Raw genomic sequence first — 22,071 nt, forward strand, 5'->3', positions numbered from 1 at the left:
TATGTTTAGCTTGAAGAAGGAATAACCAAAGGGATGTCATGCAAAGATGGAGGCAGCTAGGTTCACGTTGCAAGAAAAGGGAATCCACCTGAACTCTTATTTTTACTATAAGGGGTTAGACTATATAGACCTTATGGTCTCTTTCAACTCTAAGATTCTATGTTTCGGTGATTCTATGATCATTCAACAATTATTTAGTCAGCCTTTTCTAATAGGATCCAGCCACAGGATTCTGGCCTTTGCTTTTATTTGGGAGCAATAAAGAAGACCGTTGGAAGTTCATCCAGAACTCGTGGGACACGCAGCCTCATGATATACACACCAAACACACTTTTCTGAAAGGTCAGCCTCCCGCCCCGCCGCCCCCATAGTGACTGCCACCGAAAGGTCGCAAGGAATCACTTGTCAGATCATATAAAGAAATTAAATGGCCCGTGATGAAGACAGCAAGGATATTTCGACAGCCATTGAATGGGATCGGAAAGGACAGCAAATCTCAACCAAGTAACCTTCCGGCTGGTCCACTTCGAAGGAGCCCCTGTTTAATAGTTTTGCATCTTTAGGCTGGCATTCTGTCAGTGGCATAGACGGGTGTAAGGGAGCCTCATGCTTGGATGTGCCTTTTTGTGGGTTGCTGCGGAGGCTGGTATTCCCTTTCTCCCTCCACAAGGACCACATTGTCCCCAAATTATTGTAGAAGTGCTGAGCCTCCTTACAAAACTGGGAAAAGGATCAGAGGGTAAAGTGTTTGAGGATCACGGATTGCATATGTTATCTTGGAGAAGAGAAGACTGAGCAGTGACATGGTATCCATCTTTAAATATTGGAAGGGATGCCAATATGGAGTGGGTTTGTTTTCTGATGTTCCAGATTAGGCCGCAAACCAATGGATTCAAATTGCAAGAAAAGAGTTCCCACCTAAAGATTAGGAAGATGTTTAGGAAGATTTGGTCCGGAAACCATGCCCTGTGAGGAACGACTAAGTGAGCTGACCATGTTTACCCTGGAAAAGGTTAAGAAGTGTATACTAAATCCTATTGTGACTCTCCACCAACATCACTGAATCGGCGGGTTGACCTTCGTGTTGTGTTAGCAATGAATTCAATGCTTCTACTCTAGGTATGGCTAGAACAGGGTGACAGAGAAGGGTATGAGTGTGCGATCTGGTTGTTGTTGTTGTGTGCCTTCAAGTCATTTGAGATTTATGGCGACTCTGTCGCAAGGTTTTCTTGGCAAGCTTCTTCATAGTGGGTTTGCCGTGGCCATCGTCTGAGGCTGAGAGACTGCGACTTTTCCAGGGTCACCAATGGGTTTCCATGGCTGAGCCAGGAGTCATAAATCCAATGCTGAAATCATTGCACCATGGTGGCTCTTTGTGATCCGAACCAGATACCATTTTCCAAGTGATGTGCGATGATAAATATGTAGAGAAGCCTAATACTGTTGTCTCATTGGGTTTCATTCTCTTTTTCCTAATATTTCCTAACATGGATTTTACATCTCCCTTTAATTTTGGAGACGAGACTTAAATGTATGGGAGGAGCTGTCTGGATGCGTTGCCTGTCTCCTACCCAAAGTACAGCCATATTTATACCCTTCTGGGGGGAAAAAAGATAGAAAGGAAAGATCTTTAAAAGCAGGGCCACAAAGCGATGAGAAGGAATGAAGAGCTGCAAAGAAGGGAGACGAAGGCCTTTTAGGCAAATGAGTCTGGCTGCCTTGAGGATCCATGCCCGCCCCACCTTTGTGTCCTCAGTTGTTCTCTCCTCTTTTGCCTGCTCACTGTCTCCTTGCGTTTATTAATACCATTTGCTTTGATGGTTTTTAAACACTTGGCAACCAGTTCCAGATGTGCGCCATGGCTTTGATTGCAACAAAGCGGCTCTCTGGAAAGTTCCTTTTTCGTTTTTAATTGGCGCGCTGGACGTTTGGGGAGGCTTGTTTTCTCTCTTTTTCTTTCCATGCACACGCACACTTACAGAGACACAAACACACACTTTGTAAGAAGATGCACACTTGCTGGATTCAAGCTCTTGTCTATTCCTCGAAGAAGATTGTTTAACCTTTGGTGCCATTCCTTTCTTGGTGTTCTCTGTTTCAGAGGCCTGGCGCGGCATAGTGGTTTGAGCGCTCGGCTACAACTCTGGAGACCAAGGTTCGAATCCCTGCTCAGCCATGGAAATCCATTAGGTGACCTTTGGCAAGTCATACCAGATCCAGAATAGGCTCCTGGGCATTGACAGCACCCCATTCCCATCAGTCGCCACATCTGATGGATGGCCAAAGCTGGCATTGGGGGCAACCAGGTGGGTCTTAGGACAGATGTATCCATCAGATGTCCATCCCTCTCTGAGGTGTCATATGGTGTGGTCCGCTCCCCTCATACACTCCAAAGTGATGCCCCATTCTTAAACTATTTGATGTGGAGGATTTCTTCGCCATCGAGACTGGCAGCAAATGGCTCAGGAATCAGGACCCATCCGCAGACCACCACTTTGAAGAACACTGACTTAGATGGAAATAAAAATGTGTGCCGTCTTCATCCGCGCCTCCTTTGAACTGTGGTGGCATTTCTTTCCCCCGCATTTTGGACGACGTCAATATTTCCATTTAAGAAACGTCAGCAAGGGTCCTTGGTTTGCAAAGAGGGTGGCGGCCATCTTCTGCTTTCTTAAAGCTGACAGTGCAGAAGTCCTCCATGGACAGCAACCCTAAGGCCAACCTGTCATGGGGTTTTCTTGGCAAGGTTTGATCAGAGGAGGTTTTCAATTGTCTGAGGGTGAGAGCGTATGACTTGCCCATGTTTGCCTAGTGGGTTTTATGGCTGAGCTGGGAATTGAACCCTGGTCTCCAGAGTCACGGTTCAGTATTCAAACTTTAAGGTGTCACCTGGTGCAACCTGCACCTCCCTAGTGATGCCTTCAAATTTCAAACGATACGAACTGTAGGAAAAGAGCTTCCTGACAGTAAGAGCTATTCAACAGTGGAACACCCCATTCTGCCATGCAGGAACTCTCAATCAAAGCATCCCCAACAGACGGCCATCCAGCCTCTGTTTAAAGACCTTCAAAGAAGGAGACTCTGAGACTGTATCTTGCACTGTCGAACAGCCCTTACTGTCAGGACATTCATCCTAATGTTGAGCTGGAATCTCTTTTCCTGTAGCTTGCACCCATTGCTCCGGGTCCTAGTCTCTGGAGCAGCAGAAAACAAGCATGCTCCCTCCTCAATATGCCATCCCTTCAAATATTTAAACAGGGCTATCATATCACCTCTTAACCTTCTCTTCTCCAGGCTAAACATCCCCAGCTCCCTAAATCGTTCCTTATAGGGCATGGTTCTTTAGATCCTGGGGAAGTGGACAGGAAGTGAACTCAAAATGGTACCTTTGGCTCACGTACATATATGAAAACTAAGAATTTTGTATAACAGGTTTTAATCTCACGCGGCGCGTTTTACAGGTTTCAGCTCCATGGCTCATGAAGGGACGCAATCCGGATGCCCTGAAGATGCAGCGGGTGAAGAGTCACTCTTGACCGAGACTCTCAAGTCGGCTCAGTCTTTCTCCTCTCCATGGGTAATAACATACACAAGATTCTTGTAGTCGAGGTTCCCGGAAGGGTCTGGTGGGAAAGCACTAAACGTTTGCTTGATCTGGGGAAGACAAGCAAGGAGAGAACGTTAGAAAACATGGGACATCGGAGTCTCTTTCAGATATGTTTGGGACTAAGAGTAGCGTTCAAACCATGGGCACTATCCTTTTTCTCTCTCTCTGCAGTGAACATAGACAAGCTTCTACATATGTGTCAGGTTGATAAATCAGCTGGTTTCACTTTCCTGTATTTGGATTTTTCGAAGCCTCAAATTCTTTCCATCTCAGCTGGGAAGACATCTTTGCGTTAGGGCAACATTCTTTGACCGTCATCCGCAATGAAATTCCAACTACCATGTGTGCCCAGGCCAAAGGGAGTAAGTACAATGTCTCCCAGTTCCCCCCCCCCCCCATTGAATAATAATAATAATAATAAATTATTATTATTATTATTATTATTATTATTATTATTATTATTATTTCTTACCCCCTTCTCCCCACAGATTGAAGCGATGGAATCCATAGACTAAGGTTCTGCATTGGGAGATGCCGCTCACGTCTCCAATCCACACCTCAGAAATAATCCAGGTTGACACCATTTTAGCTGTTGTGGAATTCTGGAAATTGTAGCATGTCGCGACACCAGAGCTCTCTAAATGTGACACAAAACTTCAGTTCCCAGAATTCCACAGCATTGAGCCATGGGAGTTAAAGCGGTGTCAATGTGGATTATTTCTGCAGCGTGGATGCAGCCTATGAAGATGTAGTGATGATCTCTCTCTTTCCTCCCCACTATCGATCTAACTCCTTCTTTCCAAACTCCTTCAACTTTAATCCTTCTTCCGCCCCACAACATTTACTTCCGTAGTTTCCTACTTACACCTACTTCTACCTTTCTTATTACACTTTCTTCGTTCTTCCTCCTTTCTTCTCCTTCTCCCCATTCCCTTAACATTCGTCCACTTACTCTAACCTTCATCTACATACATATAACAATCTTCACACAAACCTTCCGTCCTTCCTTCCTTCCTTCCTTCCTTCCTTCCTTCCTTCCTATCAAATGCCAATTTGTTTGTTTCCCTCGGACACATTGACATTCTGTATATTTCAAAATTCTCGATGGCACATCTATAACACTCTGTATCTATTCCTATCCATAAATCCTAGTATTAGCTTACTTTCATCCTTATTTTGTTCTACCTATATATTTCCTCTACGTTCTCCTCTTCAAATTGTTCATTTGAAGCCTGCATCCTCTAGGTTAGTTAGAATTAGAGTAGCCCTGCTGAATTAGTTGCTGTATGGTGAGTAACTTCCACTGGCGGTGCATCTACACTGTAAACATAACACACTTTGACACCACTTTAAGCCCTGGGGCTCCATCCTATGGACTCTTGGGATTTGCAGTTTGCCTCTCTGGAAAAAAGAGGTGGCGACCCTGCTATGTTTGTGCTTCATCTGCGGTGACAGTAAACACCTTCCTTCCAAATACTGGAGATGTTAATTTTTTAACGAAGGGTAATCCAAAGGGAATCAAAAATCAAAACTATGCATGCAGAAATCAATCTTACCTCCTCATCGGTGAACCGGTCCGCCTGCGTCATGAGCATTTCTTTCATGCTGGAGACAAGAAAATAAAATGCAGGCGCACCACAGTTAATGCAGTAAATGTTTTGTTGATTTCTTTAACAAAAATACTGGCACCACACCGATTTACTACAGGTTGAGTCTCCCTTATCTTGAGTCTCCATTAAATTACTACAGGTTGAGCCTCACTTATCTGCTTGGGACCACAAGTATTTTGGATTTTGAGGGGGAAACAATTCAATTTTGGAATACACTTGTCCCTCCATATTCGTTAGGGTTAGGGGCACAAGACCCCCGTGAATATGGAAAAACGGCAAATAACAAAACCACCACGTTTTTACCTGAGAGGACACCTCTCTAAGAATCTCTAGGTCCTCCAGGACAACTCTGTGGTCGACGTCCAACAGACACTGACCATAGAACTGCACCAGAGGAGCTACAAAGGCCTAGTAGGGTATTCTCTCTAGGAATCTCTGGCTCCTCTGTTGCAACTCTGTGGTCAATGTCCAACAGACACTGACCATAGGACTGTGCTGGAGAAACCTCAAAGGCCTAGTAGAGTATTCTCTCTAGGAATCTCTAGGTCTTTCAGTGCAACTTTTAGTTAAAGTTGACCATAGAGTTGCACTGGAAGAACTAGATATTCCTAGAGAATGTTAATCCAGTCTGTGAATAATCAAAGCTGCAAATATCAAAGCCACAAATATGGAGGGATGAGTGTATTTGCATCTACGTATTGAGATATCTTGGAAGCGGGAGTTAAGTCTCAACATGAAATCCATTTATAACACATAACCCGAAGGTAATTTTGTACAATACGTTTAATAATGTTGGGCACGAAACAAAGTTGGGATACACTGCACTATCCGAAAGGAAAGGTATCACTGTCTCAGCCAGACATGAAAAACGTCTTGGATTTTGGAGCATTTTGGACTTAGGGAATCTGGATAAGGAAGACCCAACCTGTATCTGAACAGAGTTGGCTTAGAGCAAGTCCCAACCAACTCTGTCGACTCGACTGCTACATTCAGATCCGATCCCATTGCTCCAGTGGGTCTACTCTAGCCCAAACTGCCCATAAGAGCCAGACCTTGTCTTCCAAAGAGGTATACATTTTCCCCTGCCTTTCTTTTAATGTTATTTATGAAGATGCCCCGCGTTGTTTGGCATCTTCCATTCACTTGCATCCAGCGGAGGGGTTTATTTTTTGGAAAGAATTTGAAGCAAGGTTTGGAAAGGAGGGGTTTTGGGTGGCGAATCGAGGAGGATCAAACGTAATTCTAAGCTTCAAAAGCCGAGGACGTCAGCCTCTGGCACCGTTCGCCATAAGGAGGAACGGGAAAATAACCCAGCACAGTTTCCATTATTTATTTTATAGAGAAACGGAGATTCAGATTTTCCAAACGGAGGAGCTCTGAGCTCTTGGCGGTTGTTGTTTTCCGTGCCGTTTGTTTCTTCGGCGGCTGGGTGGGACCAAAAACAGAAAGAAGGAAAATCATAGATTCATTTCCCCTCCCCAAACTGGATTTATAATACAATGGTATAAATTTCCTATCGTTTCCATCGGCCTTGATGTGGAGCGCGAGATCGTATCAGTTGGGATCGGTTTCGGGCGTCTCTAATTTATTTATTTTTAAATTAAATATATCGAAGTCCATTCTTCGGTTTGCAAATAACTCTTAGAAGGCTACTTTGGACACAAAAAATAAATGGAACAAATTGTTTGGCTAATTGGGATGATCTGGCGCACAGCGCAGCCTGAGGAGAACATTGTGGCATTGCAGACGCTGTCACGCATGTGCCTCTGAGAAGGCTTTGATCCTTGTATGGTTTCCATCAGAGGTCGCCCGCAGTCTTGGGGCCAAAAGAGATGAGATGTTTTGAGGTCCGCAGTTGGATCTCCTCGCTCATATTTCTTTTTAACAGCTCCCCTGGGTAAGCTTGGCTTGGACCAGGACCTTGGCATTGCAGGAGGAAGGTCTGAACCTTCTCCTGATGGTTCCCAGTTCTCCTGACCAACCCCCAAAGCCAGTCTTTGTCCTCTTGTGGAAAATATGCGCTGGGTTTACACGCAAGCTGAATAAGCTACAGTTGAGAATGGCCAGACTCAGTCCAAGGTTGCAGAAGCAGGATTGTGAATGGGGTGTCCTTGCTTTTTTGTCAGTTTTTTGGGCTTCGTGGCCATATTCTGGAAGAGTTTATTCCTGACATTTCGCCAGCATCTGTGGCTTTGGCATCTTCAGAGAATGCTGGCATGGAAGAGAGTGGTACACACACACACACACTGTGTGACTAGGTTGGGAGGAGTGATTTCCATGTTAATCTGTGTGTTGTTCTGTACTACCCCACTCATTTCCATGCCAGCATTCTCTGAAGATGCCAAAGGCACAGATGCTGGTGAAATGTCAGGAATAAACTCTTCTATAACATGGCCACATCGCTTGAAAAACCCACAAAGAAACTATGGATGTTGGCCATGAAAGCCTTCGACTTCACATTGTTGTCCTTGAGCTTGTGCACTCCATGTGCAGATGTGCATTGAACACTGCAACTAGAGGTGCACATTGTGCATTGCTGTGCAGAGGTGCACAGACATTTGGGTCTGTAACGTTGCAATTCACTAACAAGGCAGCGTAGTGCAACCACTATATAACTCTGTAAGTAATGTTACTCTCCATGGCTGCATTGCGTGCCTTCAAGTCATTTCCTACTTATGTCAACCCTATGATGGGGTTTTCTTTCAAGTGGGGGTTAAAACTGGACCTGCCACTTCGTTTCCATACACAAAAGATTTGTAATTTGAATTGACGTCCTCACATATACCAATGACATATATATGTCTATGCCTGGCTTCTACTCCACCAAACGCATCTGAGGAAGTAGAGTGAAGTCTAGGAAAGCTCATGCTGCCAACTTCTTTCTTTCACTTAGTCTCAAAGGTGCTGCAAGATCTCTCTACATCATCATAATCATCATCATCATCATCATCATCATTATTATTATTGCATCTAAATGCATCTGAGGAAGTAGCCTGAAGTCTACGAAAGCTCATGCTGCCAACTTCTTTCTTTGAATTACTCTCAAAGGTGCTACAAGACCTCTCTATGTTCAGAGGTGGTTTGTCATTTCTATGCTCTGAGGTTGAACGAGTATGACTTGCCCATGGTCACTCAGTGGCTTTATATGGCGGAACTGGAATTTGAACCCTGGTCTCCAGAGTCATAGTCCAATGCTCAAACCACTGCACCATGTTGGCTATATGAAAGCTAGTGTTGCAACTTCTTTTGCTCCGTTAGTAAAGGCGCTACAAGTTCTTTTTGCACAGTGACGTTCCATCCAAACATGGCAAGGATGCTCAACAAGGTGGCATCCATTACCCTTCTCTCTGGATGGCCATCACCATCATAGATGTGTCTGGAGAAAAACTTTGCCCTCCGACTCAAAATCAGTCCCAAGACACCCAAAATGAGTCACAGATTTCCATGCGAGGAGTGAAAGCCCGCAGTGGAAAAAACGAAATGCCCCCAAAAGGATGTTAATGAGGCAAAGGTTTTTATTAAAAGGCTAGGCATGGGCAGTTTTTGGTGGTGGTGGGGAGTTACTCTCCTATGGCTTTACTCCCCCTCTGTTTTTTTTCCGATACGAAAAAAATCTATTAATACCAACCGTCGGCTTGAAAGGGGCAAGATTTTCAAAGCGATGGGCGAGCCATTTTATATAAAAAAAAATTATTAGAGGCAAATGTCTAAACGCTGGAAGTATATAAAAGGAAGCCGAGCTTCAAAATACGGTCACGGGATTGATTTAATGGTTGGTTTCATAATGATCAACATTGCCCACGGGTCTCATAAGCGACCATTATGTTCCATTGTCTCATGCGTTCAGCAAAGTTTGGTGTGGAGGGCATTTGGGAGAGGGAATAAAAGGTAAAACCTGGCAAGTTTGCTGCGTGCACCTGAACTGTGCTTTGGGACTGAACCATGCTTTGCACCATGAGAAGTACTGCGTTGTGGTTTGCAAGCCAGGAAAGTCTTAGGTGGGACATAACTGTGCTTTGAATTCTATGAAGCCTATGCCTGGAACTCAGATCAGATGTGCTTGTTCATCCTAGGTTTTTGCTTCCGATTGCGCTTTCCTTTGTGACCGAAGCAACATCAATGTGTTAAATGTCGAGGCCAAAGGAGAGAGCATAGGTGAGCATCCTTGTCACCCCTTACATTTTGGGAATGAACCTTTCCAATGAGAAGCCTCCCTCTCTCATGTAGGAAATCAATGATATATTTGATTGATATAATTATTTTGGCCCCAAAACCTGCCTTTGACTTGTACAAGAGGTCGGCCTATAGTCAGGTATATACAGTATGTTAATATGAATTATTGCTTTATTTGACATTATAGCCTTTAATACATTTCATATTGTATGGATTGGTATGAACCAATCAAAATGTAGGTCAGGGATGGGCAACTGCAAAGGAAGTTGACCATTCCCTCCATACTCTTCCTCCCTGGGCTTCTCTTCTCAATCCAGTTTTGGTATTCATATGAAATGTTACCGGTTTTTAGTAAGAGAATGAAGGGAAGGGATTCAGACAGTCATGAACCATCCGGATGAGGATCAGTGCCAAATCCAGGGTTCACTCCTCTTAAAACAGTACGGAGAGAGGTCTTGTAGCACCTTTGAGACTCACTGAAAGCTGGGTGGAAGCCAGGTACCACTCCAACAAATGCATCTGAGGAAGTAGACAGAAGTCTACGCAAACCTTATGCTGCCAACGTCTTTCTTTCCGTGAGTCTCAAAGGTGCTACAAGATCTCTCTACATACTGATTCCACAGACTAACATGGCTATATCTTTGAATTCTCCCTCTTAAAACAGTGTGAAATAAATTCCTCTTTGCTCCGGATCTTCTGAGACGCTCCGCAGCCCTCTGTTGCTACACCAGGCAGCTGTTCGCACGTGTGTCCCACTATGTATTGTACTTGCTGTGGCAGCATGTCGCTCAATCTGAAGTCAGAACAAAGTGCCCAGCCATGCAATTGATAATGGGTGTCTCCTTCTGAGGAGCCCTGGCATTGGAACAGAGGGACTAGGTTAACCATGGGAGGTCAGGGTATCTCTGGACCCAGGATACTCTGGGTATCCTGGCTAGTGCGGGCAGGACCTATGAGAGATCTGGATGAACCGTCTCCTGATCACCGAAATCATATGGTTGTTGAGTTAAAAACCAGCCCATCTCAACAGATCTAGACTGATTGGTGTTAAAGACTCCATTTCCACAGTGCCATCAATTGGCGACGAAATGCAAACCTGACCAGTTCTTTATTCATTTCAAATGAAAAGGGAAGGGAATGGATTATTTTTATAACAAAAGCCACAACAACTTACTAGTCAGCTTTCACGTAACCTTTCCCTTCTCGGTCGAAAACCCGAAAGGCGTTCAGAATGATCTCTTCTGGATCCGTGCCTAGAAGGGGAACAAGCAGAGGCCTTAATATTTTTAAATACTTCTTTAGCACATGGTCCAGACATGTATCACACCATGATTTCCATATGCAGTAGGACCAGCAGCCAAACATATGAATACTTCAAGTTGTCTCTAAAGTATTCTGTGCCGCCTGCCCCCTCAAGTTCCCCCTTTACCTGCTGTTTTGTCGAGGGTTTTCAGCTCTCACAATGTGGTTTGAATGTTGGACTATGACGTCGGAGACCTTGGTTCGATTCCCAGCTCAGCCATGAAACCCACTGGATGACATTGGGTGAGTCACACTCTCACAGCCTCAAGGGAAGGCAATGGCAAACCACCTCTGAACCAATCTTGCCAAGAACACCAATGATAGGTTTGCCATAGGGTTGCCATAAGTCGGAAACGGCTTTCAGGCACACAACAACAAGTGGCACCAGATCTCTCTCGACAGAGAAATCTCACAAAACTACTGTGCCCAGAATTCCATAGCATGGATCTATGGCAGTTAGTGGTGTTAACCTAGATTATTTCCGCAGTGTAGATGCAGCCTAAATGAGATTCATTAGAAAAGGCAATATTGGGCCCAAATAGACAGGCCAAAATAAAGCTGCTTCGGGTCACTTCGGAGGTATGCTCTTTAAATGACACACACATCTTAAGAGGCCAGAAGCTGCACTAAAGCTGCACCAAAGCTGTGCTCCAGTCCTTAGGACTGGAGCATGGATTTGGCATGGCTTTTGGCCTCTTAGGATGCATGCATGATTTAAACAGCATACCTCCAAAGTGACCCGAAGCAGCTTTATTTTGGCCTGTCTGTTTGGGCCCATAGCTAGTAAAGGTAGAAGGTAGGAGAAAAAGAGGTGCAATACATAGCAGATTGATAGACTTATCCAAGGAAGAACTGTGCAGATGTCTCATGTACAGGGTTGTCATGAGTCAAAGTCAACTCAAAGGCTAACAAGAACAACACAACAGTTATTCAGGGGGAGAGATGAGATTGGGATTCAGGGAGCAAGTTCCTGGCCTTCCAACGCCAGATGAGCACTTGAGCAGAAAAGAAAGAAAACATCTCCCCCCAAAAGCGGCCCACACTCCACAACAACAACAACAATGACAAAAAAGCATTGCTGTGTGTTAATGCCAACCACATGGGCCGCTCCGCTCTACAAAGGGTCGGAAGAAATGCAATTTGTATCCCACACGGAGATGCCGCCCGCCTTCAAAGAGACCACTTGATGCATCGGTTAATCAAAAGGGAATGGTTGCCACTTCAAAGCTGGACGTCCAGGAGGAAGATGGAGCACAACCTCCTCCTTCTTGCGCTTCTCCTGCCACTGCCACCGCCAAATGGGCGCAAGGGTGTGGAAGAGCCCCTTACTTAAAGACTAACTAAAGATTGTTTCGGGATGCAGACTAGTTAGAAAGAGAGCAAAGGAGTTTATGGGAGCTGATGAGGGTGGCCAGTCCAGGATCACCCCACACTTCCAGGCGACAACCTGAGATCTACAGCATGGCCCCTGGTAAGATGTGTAACGAATTAAATACTAACCACAGTTGGCAGTTCACACACAGAGATGCAAGCGTACAGAGAGGACATATTCTCCTGTTTGGGGCATGTCTTTGTTATTGCTGTTGTGTGCCTTCAAGTCATTTCTGACTTATGGTGACCTAAGGAGGACCTCTCATAGGGTTTTCTTAGTGAGTTTCTTCCAAAGGGGTTTGCCATGGCCATCCTCTGAGGCTGAGAGAGTGTGACTTGGCCAAAGTCACCAACTGGCGGAGATAGAAATCTGCATGCAGCCCTTTCTTCTTTCCTGGAGCTGAGCTCACTAAAACTAGAGAATTTGCACCCATGTCCCCTGCCTGGAGATGACCCACCAAAACTGGATAGTTGGGGCAGTTCCCCAGTTCGCAATTCAAGGCACCTGATAACAACTACCATAGATAAAAACTCACAGTATGTGATCTAAATATTTAGATTGTGAAATGATTATACATTGTTTAAAAGCATCAAGAAAACAAGAAATCCAGCACATTACACAAGGCCCTGGAGCAGCCACCAAAAAGGCCCTGGCTTCTGTGTTCCCACCAAAGGGGTCTTGGGGGATTGTCGGACCTCCCCAGAGGGTCTCCCCAGAAGATCTCAAAACATGGGCAAGTTCATATGCAGAGAATATGGTCCTTCAGATAGCCTGAGCCATGAAGGAGATGTATGCGCCAGACAGACCATTCTGTTTCTTCTTGTCCCATACCTTTGAGCTTCTCTCCAAACATGGTGAGGAAGACGGTGAAGTTAATGGCACCTGGGGCTTCCTTGATCATCTCTTCCAACTCTTCGTTCTTGACGTTCATGCGACCTGTGACACAACATCATTTGTCTTATACAAGATTAAAAGAAAAATCCATTGCCTATTAAAAAAATTAACTTGAGAGGACACCCTTCTAGGAATCTCTAGATTCTCCAGTGCAACTCTACGTTCAACATTTGCTAGAAGTTGACCATAGAAACATGTTGGAGGACCTACAAATGCCTAGAGAAGTGTTTTCTCTAGCACTCCTTGGTCCTTTAGTGCAACTCTGTTGTCAACTTCCAGCAGAATTGTGCTGGAGGACCTAGAGATTCCTAGAGATGATGATGATGATGATGATGATGATGATGATATCCCGCTTTCCCCTCAAAATTGGGACACAAAGCAGCTTACACAAATTAAAACACATTATTCAAATCTGCAAATAAATCAGTCCACAAAAGTCCAAGCTGCAAATGTGGAGATCTTCTTTGTGCTTCTAAGATTGTACTTCTAAAAGCCCTTTAGATTAATATATGTAGCAATTCTGTTGTTGTTTTTACCCAGCGCAGCAAAGGTATCCCTCAGGTCAGCCTTGTCGATGAAGCCGTCTCGGTTCTGGTCCATAATTGTGAATGCCTGTGAAGGAACCAAAGAGGAGATCATTGTTTGTACCCAAGAGGACAGTAGACCTTCAATTGTGGGCCTTGTCCTCATAGGTCAAATAAAACATCCTCCCTGCATCTTTTTGGTGATCATTTCGGACAATGCAGGGCCCAGTCCCTGTTCTGGTCCAAATGACGTACGGCCAATTTGGCAGTGAACCTGCTCTGTACCACTCTTAACATGGTTTTAATAAAATCACCTTTTGCTTCAGATCTTCTAGGACAATCCAGAGCCCTCCATAGTAATGGTGGACAGCTGTTACATGCTACCAGGAGGTGCCGCCACTGGTGCAAATCACTCATGCTCTAAGAACAAGGCATCCATTCATGTGGTTGGTTCTGGATGCCTTGTTGTGGCCTCAGAGCAAGCAAGTCCCACCAGTGGCAATGTGTGGCACAGCAGGATGACATGTGTGAACAGCCACCCAGCATCGTCACAGAGTGCCCAAGGTAATGGGAGGACACTGGGGCAGTGTTGGGGCTAGAATACTCTGAGTTGCTCCCAGAGTATTCTAGCATGTCTGAACCCAGCCTACATCCCACTACACTTATTTTAGGCTGCATCTGCACTGGAGAAATAGTCCAGTTTGACACCACTTGAACTGCCATATAGTTTGTGATGGCACCAGAGCTCTCTGACAAAGGAGGCTAAATGTCTCACCAAACTACAATGCCCAGAATTCCATAGCATTGAGTCGTGGCAGTTAAAGCGCTGTGGGATATTAAATACCTTGAAGGCTCCACATCCCATTGATTGACTGATTGATTGATTGAATGATTGATTGATTGATTTACAGTATTTATACCCTGCTCTTCAGCCCTAAAGGCTCTCAGAGCATCTTACCAAGTTATTCAGATGGTTTGATCTTGGAAGCTAAACAGGGTCAGTGGTGGTTAGGGCTTGGATGGGAGGCCACCAAGGCATACCAGGTGCTACAGGCTATATTTCAGTGGAACGAACATGGCAAATCCACCTGTGAGGATTCCTTGCCCAAGAAACCCTATGAAATTAATGGGGTTGTCATAAGCCAACAGTAATTTGAAGGTACGTACGTACCCAAATATTTGCAAAAATGAATACATTTCTTCATCAAATCAAGAACTGTCCAGCCAAGCCAAACCAAGAATAAGGGAGAACCGAGTAACTGGGATCAATTTGTCCTACAGAACACATTGAAAACGCACCGCGTTGTTGGCCAAGACAACCCACCGCAGAGTTAAAAAGATTGTACCTCTTTAAATTCCTGAATCTGGCTCTGATCGAACATGGAGAACACGTTGGAACCACCGCCTTCCTTCTTGTGCCGTGCCATTTTGGGGGCCTGCAACATTCAAAAAAGTAGACCGTTACAATATGAGGACCACTGCAACACTGCGGCTGAACCCTGTCTCCAAAATGAGAGGTTTCATCGGGAAAATACAGCCAAGTACATAACAAGGTACAGTTTATGCAACATAGCTGCAAATGAATGTATCTTTATATGAGTCTTTTTATTTTATTTTGCATTTTGTTTTGCAATGTCCTGCGTTTTGTGGTGCCTTTGCGGAACGACATTTTGTCGCCTTGCATCTACTTGGAGCATTTCTCCTCCTGTTTTCCAAAGCGGTGTAGTAAGGCTTTAGAACATCTTTCTTTTCTTTAACCATCCACTCCCACTCGTCTCTAGATCTGATCTTTCCTTGCTCTTGTGCCGATTTCTCCTCTCCTTTCCCTCGGTCCGCTGTCCTCCTTTGCACTGACTGCCTGACCTTATCATCTCGGAGAAATGTAAGGAATTCCCACCCGGGAAACCTAGTTAAAATATATGTCCGTGTGTCTATATCGGTTGCAAATCCTCAGCTATTTCCTCCTGGCATGCAAGAACAAATAATGACCCTCCTTGCCTCCTTACTTTGCAATTTTCACCCTGTAGCTGTACATTTCAAAGTGTTTTGAGGTTGTTGTGCTTTTACTGTAAAGGCCATTCAACGGTGGAATAGATTGCCTTGGAGGGAAGCGGATTCTTCTTCTTTGGAGGTCTTTAAACATAGTTTGGATGGGGATCTCTCCAGAGTTTTAGTTGTGCATTCCTGCATGGCAGGGGGTTGGACTATATGGCCTTTAGGGTCCTTTACGATTATAAGATTCTATACTACAGAGTATTCTTTCCACTCCTTTCCCCCGCTAGCCTCTGGTTTGGTGTATCTGCTGGTCAGCCTTTAATATTGTTGAATTATCTTTTTGTATGAGAGCCAGTGTGGTGCAAAGGTTTGAGTGACTACATTCTAGAGACCAGGGTTCGAATCCCCTCTTGGCTATGCAAAATCACTGGGTTTGATCCTAGGTAAGTCATACTTTCTCAGAAGGTGGCAAAAGCCAATGCCCTTTGAAAATTTTTGCCAAGAAAACCTCATGTTTGGGTAGCTTTAGGGTTAGCATGAGTTGGAAACTCCTTGAAGGCCCAACAACAACCACAGTTCCTCTTGTGCAAAGCAATCGAAAGCAGCTCTTAGGAATGAGATCTTTGGCCCAGTTGCCATCTTTGGCCCAGATTGGAGAAGACGCTGGGAATGATTTCCCTATAAATGCCTATGGTTTGAGCATTGGACAATGACTCTGAAGACCAGGGCTTGAATCCACGCTCAGCCATGGGCCTTGGGCAAGTCACGCTCTCTCAACCACCGAAGAAGGCAAGGGCAACCCACCTCTGAACAAATCATGCCAGAAAAACTTCATGGTATGGTTGCCTTAGGGTTACCATAAGTTGGAAATGACTCGAAGGCACACAACAACAATCACATTCATAGTGGATCACTAGGAACTGTTAGGATACTATCTTTAAAAAAATAGTCACTGCCATGGATAAAATGCCAGGCAGTTTATATAATGAACAGTGAGGCCAAAGCATTGCCCCTAAAGAAATGCTTTGGGGGCCTGCAACCTTGATCCTCTCTCCCCCGGGATTCCTTTCCGACCCGGCGGCTTTGCCATTTGTTCGATCCTCGCCTTTTATGGACAGCATTCCATCCCCCTGATCATATATTTCTTTTGCAATCCGGCTATAATTAGACGATAACGCTAATCCGAGCGTCTCGGTGGATGAAGTCACGACAAATGCCAATGAGGTGACGTTCGGGTATTCGGGAATGGGGGGAAAGGGGGGGATATTGTTTTCCAGATCTTTTGTAGCACGGAGCAGTTGGATTCATCAAGGAGGAGGAGGAGGAGGAGGTATTTTCCCACATGCAAAATAATAGGCTTTCTATCTGGCGACTGTCTACCACTTTATTCTCCCTAAAAGAAGGGGCAAGGAGAGGGCAGTTTAGGGTCCATCCGGACAACCCTAAATAACCAAAGGGTCCTTCAAATCTTTCTATTTCCAGTAGGGAAAATGGCTTTGGGTACTACACTTTCCAGAATCCCTGATGAGGATTCTGAGACTTCTAGTTGAAGGCAAATAAGAGATTTTACTCTGACTAACATCTTCAAGCATCCGTTCATTTCTACGCTTGCCATGCGTTTCTTTCAAAGCAGTCCTGCGCCTTGGGCAACATATTTGAAAAACGAGGAAAGCCCACTGTGTACATTTCTAAAATGCAGATGGATTCAAAATGCAGATGTGTTTTTGTTCATGGGACTGTTATATCTCCAATCCGATAATATAAGGATAGGAGTTCAGCTATTGGTTACATGAAGCCTTTTCAGGACTCCCATGCTTTGGGCCCCTTCACCCCAACCCCATGAAGAACGTATTCGGAATAGCCAAGTCGGCCATGCAGGAAAATGAAAGAAGATCCAAAAAGAGGGATACCTTTCTTGGCCAACCAAAATTCACAAAATGCACCATGCAAGCTTTCAAATGGCTTCTTGGTCAAGCAAAGATGTTTTAAAAACATGCCGGAGAGGGAAAGTGGCATGAGAATCACAGGCCTACATTTCGTCTCAGATGTCATAGAGTTAGATGTCAAGGGTCATCCAATCCAACCCCATTCTGCCATGCAGGGACTCACAATAAAAACACTTGCAACAGACGGCCATCCAGTCTCTGTTTAAAGACCTTCAAAGAAGGAGACTCCATCATCCTCCAAAGCAGACATATCTTACTATCAGGAAATTCTTACTATCAGGTGTAACCTCTTTCCCTATAGCTTGATTCCATTGCTCCATGCCCTAGTCTCTGGAGCAGCAGAAAACATGCTTGCTCTATCCTCAGTATGTTGTTGCTGCTGCTATGTGCCTTCAGGTCTTTTCCAACTTATGTCAACCCTAAGGCAAACCTTGGCATGTTTCTTCAGAGGGGTTTGCCATTACCACTGTGGCAGGGAGAGTTGTGATATACCCAAAGTGACCCACTAGATTTTCACAGCCGAGCCAGTATTCGAACTCGGGTGTCCCGGGCCATAGTCCGATGCTCAAACCACTTCACCATGCTGCGTTCACTTTAGGGTCACCATAAGTCCAAAATGACTTGAAGGCACACAACAATGACAATGAGGACATTGAAACATGTGAAGTTTTGGGGTTTTTTTGGGCTATGAGGCCATGTTCTAGAAGAGTTTGTTTCTGATGTTTCGCCAGCAGCTGTGGCTGGCATCTTAAGACATCTGTGAAGATGCCACTGCCACAGATGCTGGTGAAACGTCAGGAATAAACTCTTGTAGAACATGGGCACAGAGCCCCGAAAACCCCACAAAAAACTATGGTTAAAGGTTTGTCCATACTTTGTCTTGGTTATTAATCTGAAAGGAGACTGTGGTCAAGAAATGAGAATAGGACTTGGAAGGGTGGCTATGTCTGCTCACAAACTCCATTTACAAAGAGGTGACATCTCCACCGGGATTTCCGTCATCATTTCCATCTTGTTTGTTTGTGGTTTGTTGTTTTTGTTGTTTGCAGTCGTGGGCTTTTATGGGGTTTTCTTTGCTCTTTTTCATTGCTGCCTCCTTTTCTGAACTCCATCATATTAAGCAATTGCCCAACTCTGTCAAACGGCAGGGCTGGCCCTCCAAGTTTCTCTAGACTTCATAGAGCCAGGCCAAGAGCGTCTCCTCATCCCTTGGTCTGCCCTATTTCAGCTGTGTTTATATAAAATATCCAATATGTGTGGTCTGCACATTTAGGCTTCCCTTCCTTCCTCCTCTCCCTGCATTACAGGACGGCTACAACTTGTAATTATTATTGTGCCATTTCTGACAACCGTGTTTTGTCTCCGGCTAATCCTTTGAAAGTGGCATTACTGGGGAGCTGAAACATTACGATGCCATAAAACCTCGGTAATATTTATAAACCCTTTAAGACATCGTAAAGTGTGAGAGGTGGGGTGGCGGCGGTGGGGCAGGCGGGGGGCTCTGGGAATGGAAAGCCTCCCTGCAGAGTTCATTTAGCATAATTACATGTGCATTTCGCTCTGATTAATAAAGAGCGATCATTTCCTTATGTATCAACATCCTCAGGTTGCTTTCATTAAGAATATTGCCATCATTATGCAGGCTTGGAGCAAAGCCCTCGCCTTCCACGCCAGCTGCCTTCCACCGTTTTAGAAGCAGCAGACACTTCCCTGGGACTCAGGATGCTTCCGAATATATATATATATATATATATATATATATATATATATAATTTGCAAGGTAGCTGTTGTCGCCGTAGCAGAATAAGCAATGGGTGAATCCCTGTCTTAGGGTGCCAAAATATTCTCGGCTGTCCCCGAAGTATTTCCCCCTTTACCCGGCCTCTTTTGCTATGGGTTTATGGCTCTCACAGGCAACAGTAGGGACTGCCTTCTCACCCATCCCCATGCCTCTTCTGGCACCGTTGCTGAGGTCTGAATACTACCCAACCATACTATCAACACTAAGGATCTTGCTCTAGGAGTAACTTGCACCTGCATTGAAGGTTGTCACCATTATCACTGAGAAGAGAGCCAAAAACTCACAGTAAGGTGAGTTATTTAAGTGTGGACTGGGGGAAAAAGCTCAGAATCGAGTGCAGGCATCATGTAGACGGTCGACACTCCCAGACAGCCAACACTGGGAAAGTGCTCTCTTGCATCTTCCTCAAGCTCACCTGTGATGGTGATAGGACCAGGACCATTACCATCACTTGGTGGTGGGACCAGGACCATCACCATCAACCTGGTGATGGAGCCAAGACCATCACCATTGCCTGGTGGTGGGACCAGGACCGTCACAGATGTGGTTCTTCGGGTATGATGCATCCAAGCCATATGGGGTCATAACCAGTGCTGTAGTTGCCAGTGTAGTGTAGTGGTTTCAGTGTTGGACTAGGACTCTGGGAAACCAGGGTTCAAATATTCCCTGCTCTGCCATGGAAACCCACTGGGTAGCCTTGGGCACATCACTTTCTCTTGGCCTCAGAGGAAGGCAAGGGCATCTCTGAACAAATCCTTCCAAGAAAACCCTGTGATAGGATCACCGTAGGGTCTCCATGACTTGAAGGCACGCAACACCAACCACGTTGGTTACTTTCCTCCAAGATAATGGAGAACCCATCACCGTGCGTCAAGTCTTGGGGTGTTGCTTTTCTGCATTGCATATGTCCCCCTAACTAGCGGCACCATGATGGCATCGTCCACTGAGATTTTTGGGGAGACAGTTTTCAATGGATGATGGCACCATTGTGCGTTTTCATACGGCAACACAACCAGACACTTCTCTGATTCCCGTACCTGCTCTTCAGGCAGAAAAAGTGGCTCAGACAGCAAAGCAAGAGCTGGTCCTAATTCGGTCCTCAGGAACCGCAGCTCACGTATTGCAAGTGGGCTGGAGTTAGAAACAACATTTCCACTAGCGACGCAGTGGTTAAATGGCTAGACTAAAGAGTGGAAGATCTCAGTTCAAATCCCTTACTCAGCTCTGAAGGCTGCTTTGGTCCTCTCACCACCTTTCAGTCTGATCTACCTCACAGGTTTGTTGTGAGGATAAAATACAAAGAGGGAGAACCATGCATGGCCCCATCCACTCCTATCTGGCCTTCAAGTCATTTCTGATTTATGGCGACCCAAACACTTTTGACCCTACGAATGAGAGCCAGCGTGGCCTGAGCATTGTACCACAACCCTGGAAACGTTGTATTTAATGGGGCTCGGTTTTGCAGGATCCTGGAACCAAACCCTAGCGGATAAGAAGAATCCACTGTACAAGAAAGAGAGTAAGACAGGTAGAGAGAGAAGGGGGGAACGAACAAAAAGGACGGATGAAAGAAAAAGAAAGAACCCCTTACCATGCCGACGTTCTTCACCTTCTCTGCCCACCAACCCCAGACAATGAGTATTGTCCCTCTATATATAGGCTTATTCCAGGGGGGCAAAGTATGCTGGCTCCGAGTTTAGACAATAGCGCCAACTGGGCCTCCATGCCATTCCAGGCATTTCCAGCCCCTCGCTAGGTTTACTTCCATAGCATTAACACCGCATATAAGTAGAACAAGAAAGCTGAAACCACGTTGGGTGAGGGTGAAATGCCTTTCTGGGGGCACCAGTGCTTTTCGGAGCTCTTCCAAAGTGGCATTTGATTGACCAGAGACATCTTCATAGGACAAGATGGGGAAATTTCACCCACACAGCCTTAAAAAGAGAAAAGGGATATGTATATAATGTAGTTATAGTGGTCTGATCACAGAGACCACATCCAGTCCGACTCCATGCCATGCAGGAACTCTCAACGATGCTGCTTTAACTGCTCAACCTCCATCCTATCTAAATACATAAAAATATCGAACCCTGGAATTTGTAGTTCATGAAGGGGGCACTGGCAATTCCTTAATACTATTCTCCGAACAGGAGGCAGAAATTCAAAAGACTGCCTCAAACTGCAAGTCCCATTAAGCTTATAAAGCTTAATGAATTTGCAGAGATGGCGAAATTGACCAATCTAATATAAGAGAAGGAACTGTAGAGCCCTTTGATGGCGAATGGCGTCTGGAGACTGCCTCTTGGCATAAGAAATCTTATAAGAGAGGAAACTATAGAGTCCTTTAATGGTGAATGGAGTTTGGGGAGTGAATCTTAGAATAAGAAATCTCATATAAGAGAGGGAACTATAGAGTTAGGGTTGCCATCCCCGAGGACCTCGAAACCGGGACAAATGTAGGACAATGTTTTAAAATGTAGGACCTTTTTTTAAAAAAAAAAAAATCCTGGCCAGGAAATTTAAAAAAAAGGTCCTACATTTTAAAACATTGTCCAATGCCTCACTGGGGCCTGGGAGACAGCGTCTCGCAGGGCCCAGCGAGACCTTGGAGGACTCCATGATCGCAGAGCCGCTTGAAGGCTTCGCCGGGGCCTTCCAGGGCTCCGCGATCGCCGGCCCAGGCTTCCTCCCAGGCCAGGAAGGAGGCAGAGGCCGGCTCCCATCGAGACGATCGCCGCGATGGGAGCAGTCTCCACTTCTTCCCTGGCTTTGGAGTAAGCCTGGGCCGGCTCCCAGGCCAGGAAGAAGGCGGAGGCTGCTCCTCAATGCGGCGATCGCCACGGTGGG

The 22,071-nt window shown here is 45.3% G+C and overlaps 1 protein-coding gene across 1 annotated transcript; it reads right to left on the minus strand.

Moving 5' to 3' along the window:
* Nucleotides 1-3,419: 3,419 nt before the first annotated feature.
* LOC149287099 (myosin regulatory light chain 2B, cardiac muscle isoform-like) lies at nt 3,420-20,914 on the minus strand. Its single transcript, XM_089493341.1, has 7 exons — nt 20,816-20,914; nt 14,829-14,918; nt 13,495-13,570; nt 12,896-13,000; nt 10,565-10,643; nt 5,164-5,212; nt 3,420-3,654 (listed from the first exon to the last, which is right to left on the minus strand). Exons 1-7 carry the CDS (start codon nt 20,816-20,818, stop codon nt 3,556-3,558), a joined length of 501 nt encoding a protein of 166 aa, XP_089349467.1. The 5' UTR covers nt 20,819-20,914; the 3' UTR covers nt 3,420-3,555.
* Nucleotides 20,915-22,071: the final 1,157 nt, after the last annotated feature.

The sequence above is a fragment of the Sceloporus occidentalis genome, unplaced genomic scaffold, assembly GCF_023333645.1.
Source record: "Sceloporus occidentalis isolate IW3139 unplaced genomic scaffold, rSceOcc1.0.p SCAF_64, whole genome shotgun sequence".
NCBI classification, from domain to species: Eukaryota; Metazoa; Chordata; class Lepidosauria; order Squamata; family Phrynosomatidae; genus Sceloporus; species Sceloporus occidentalis.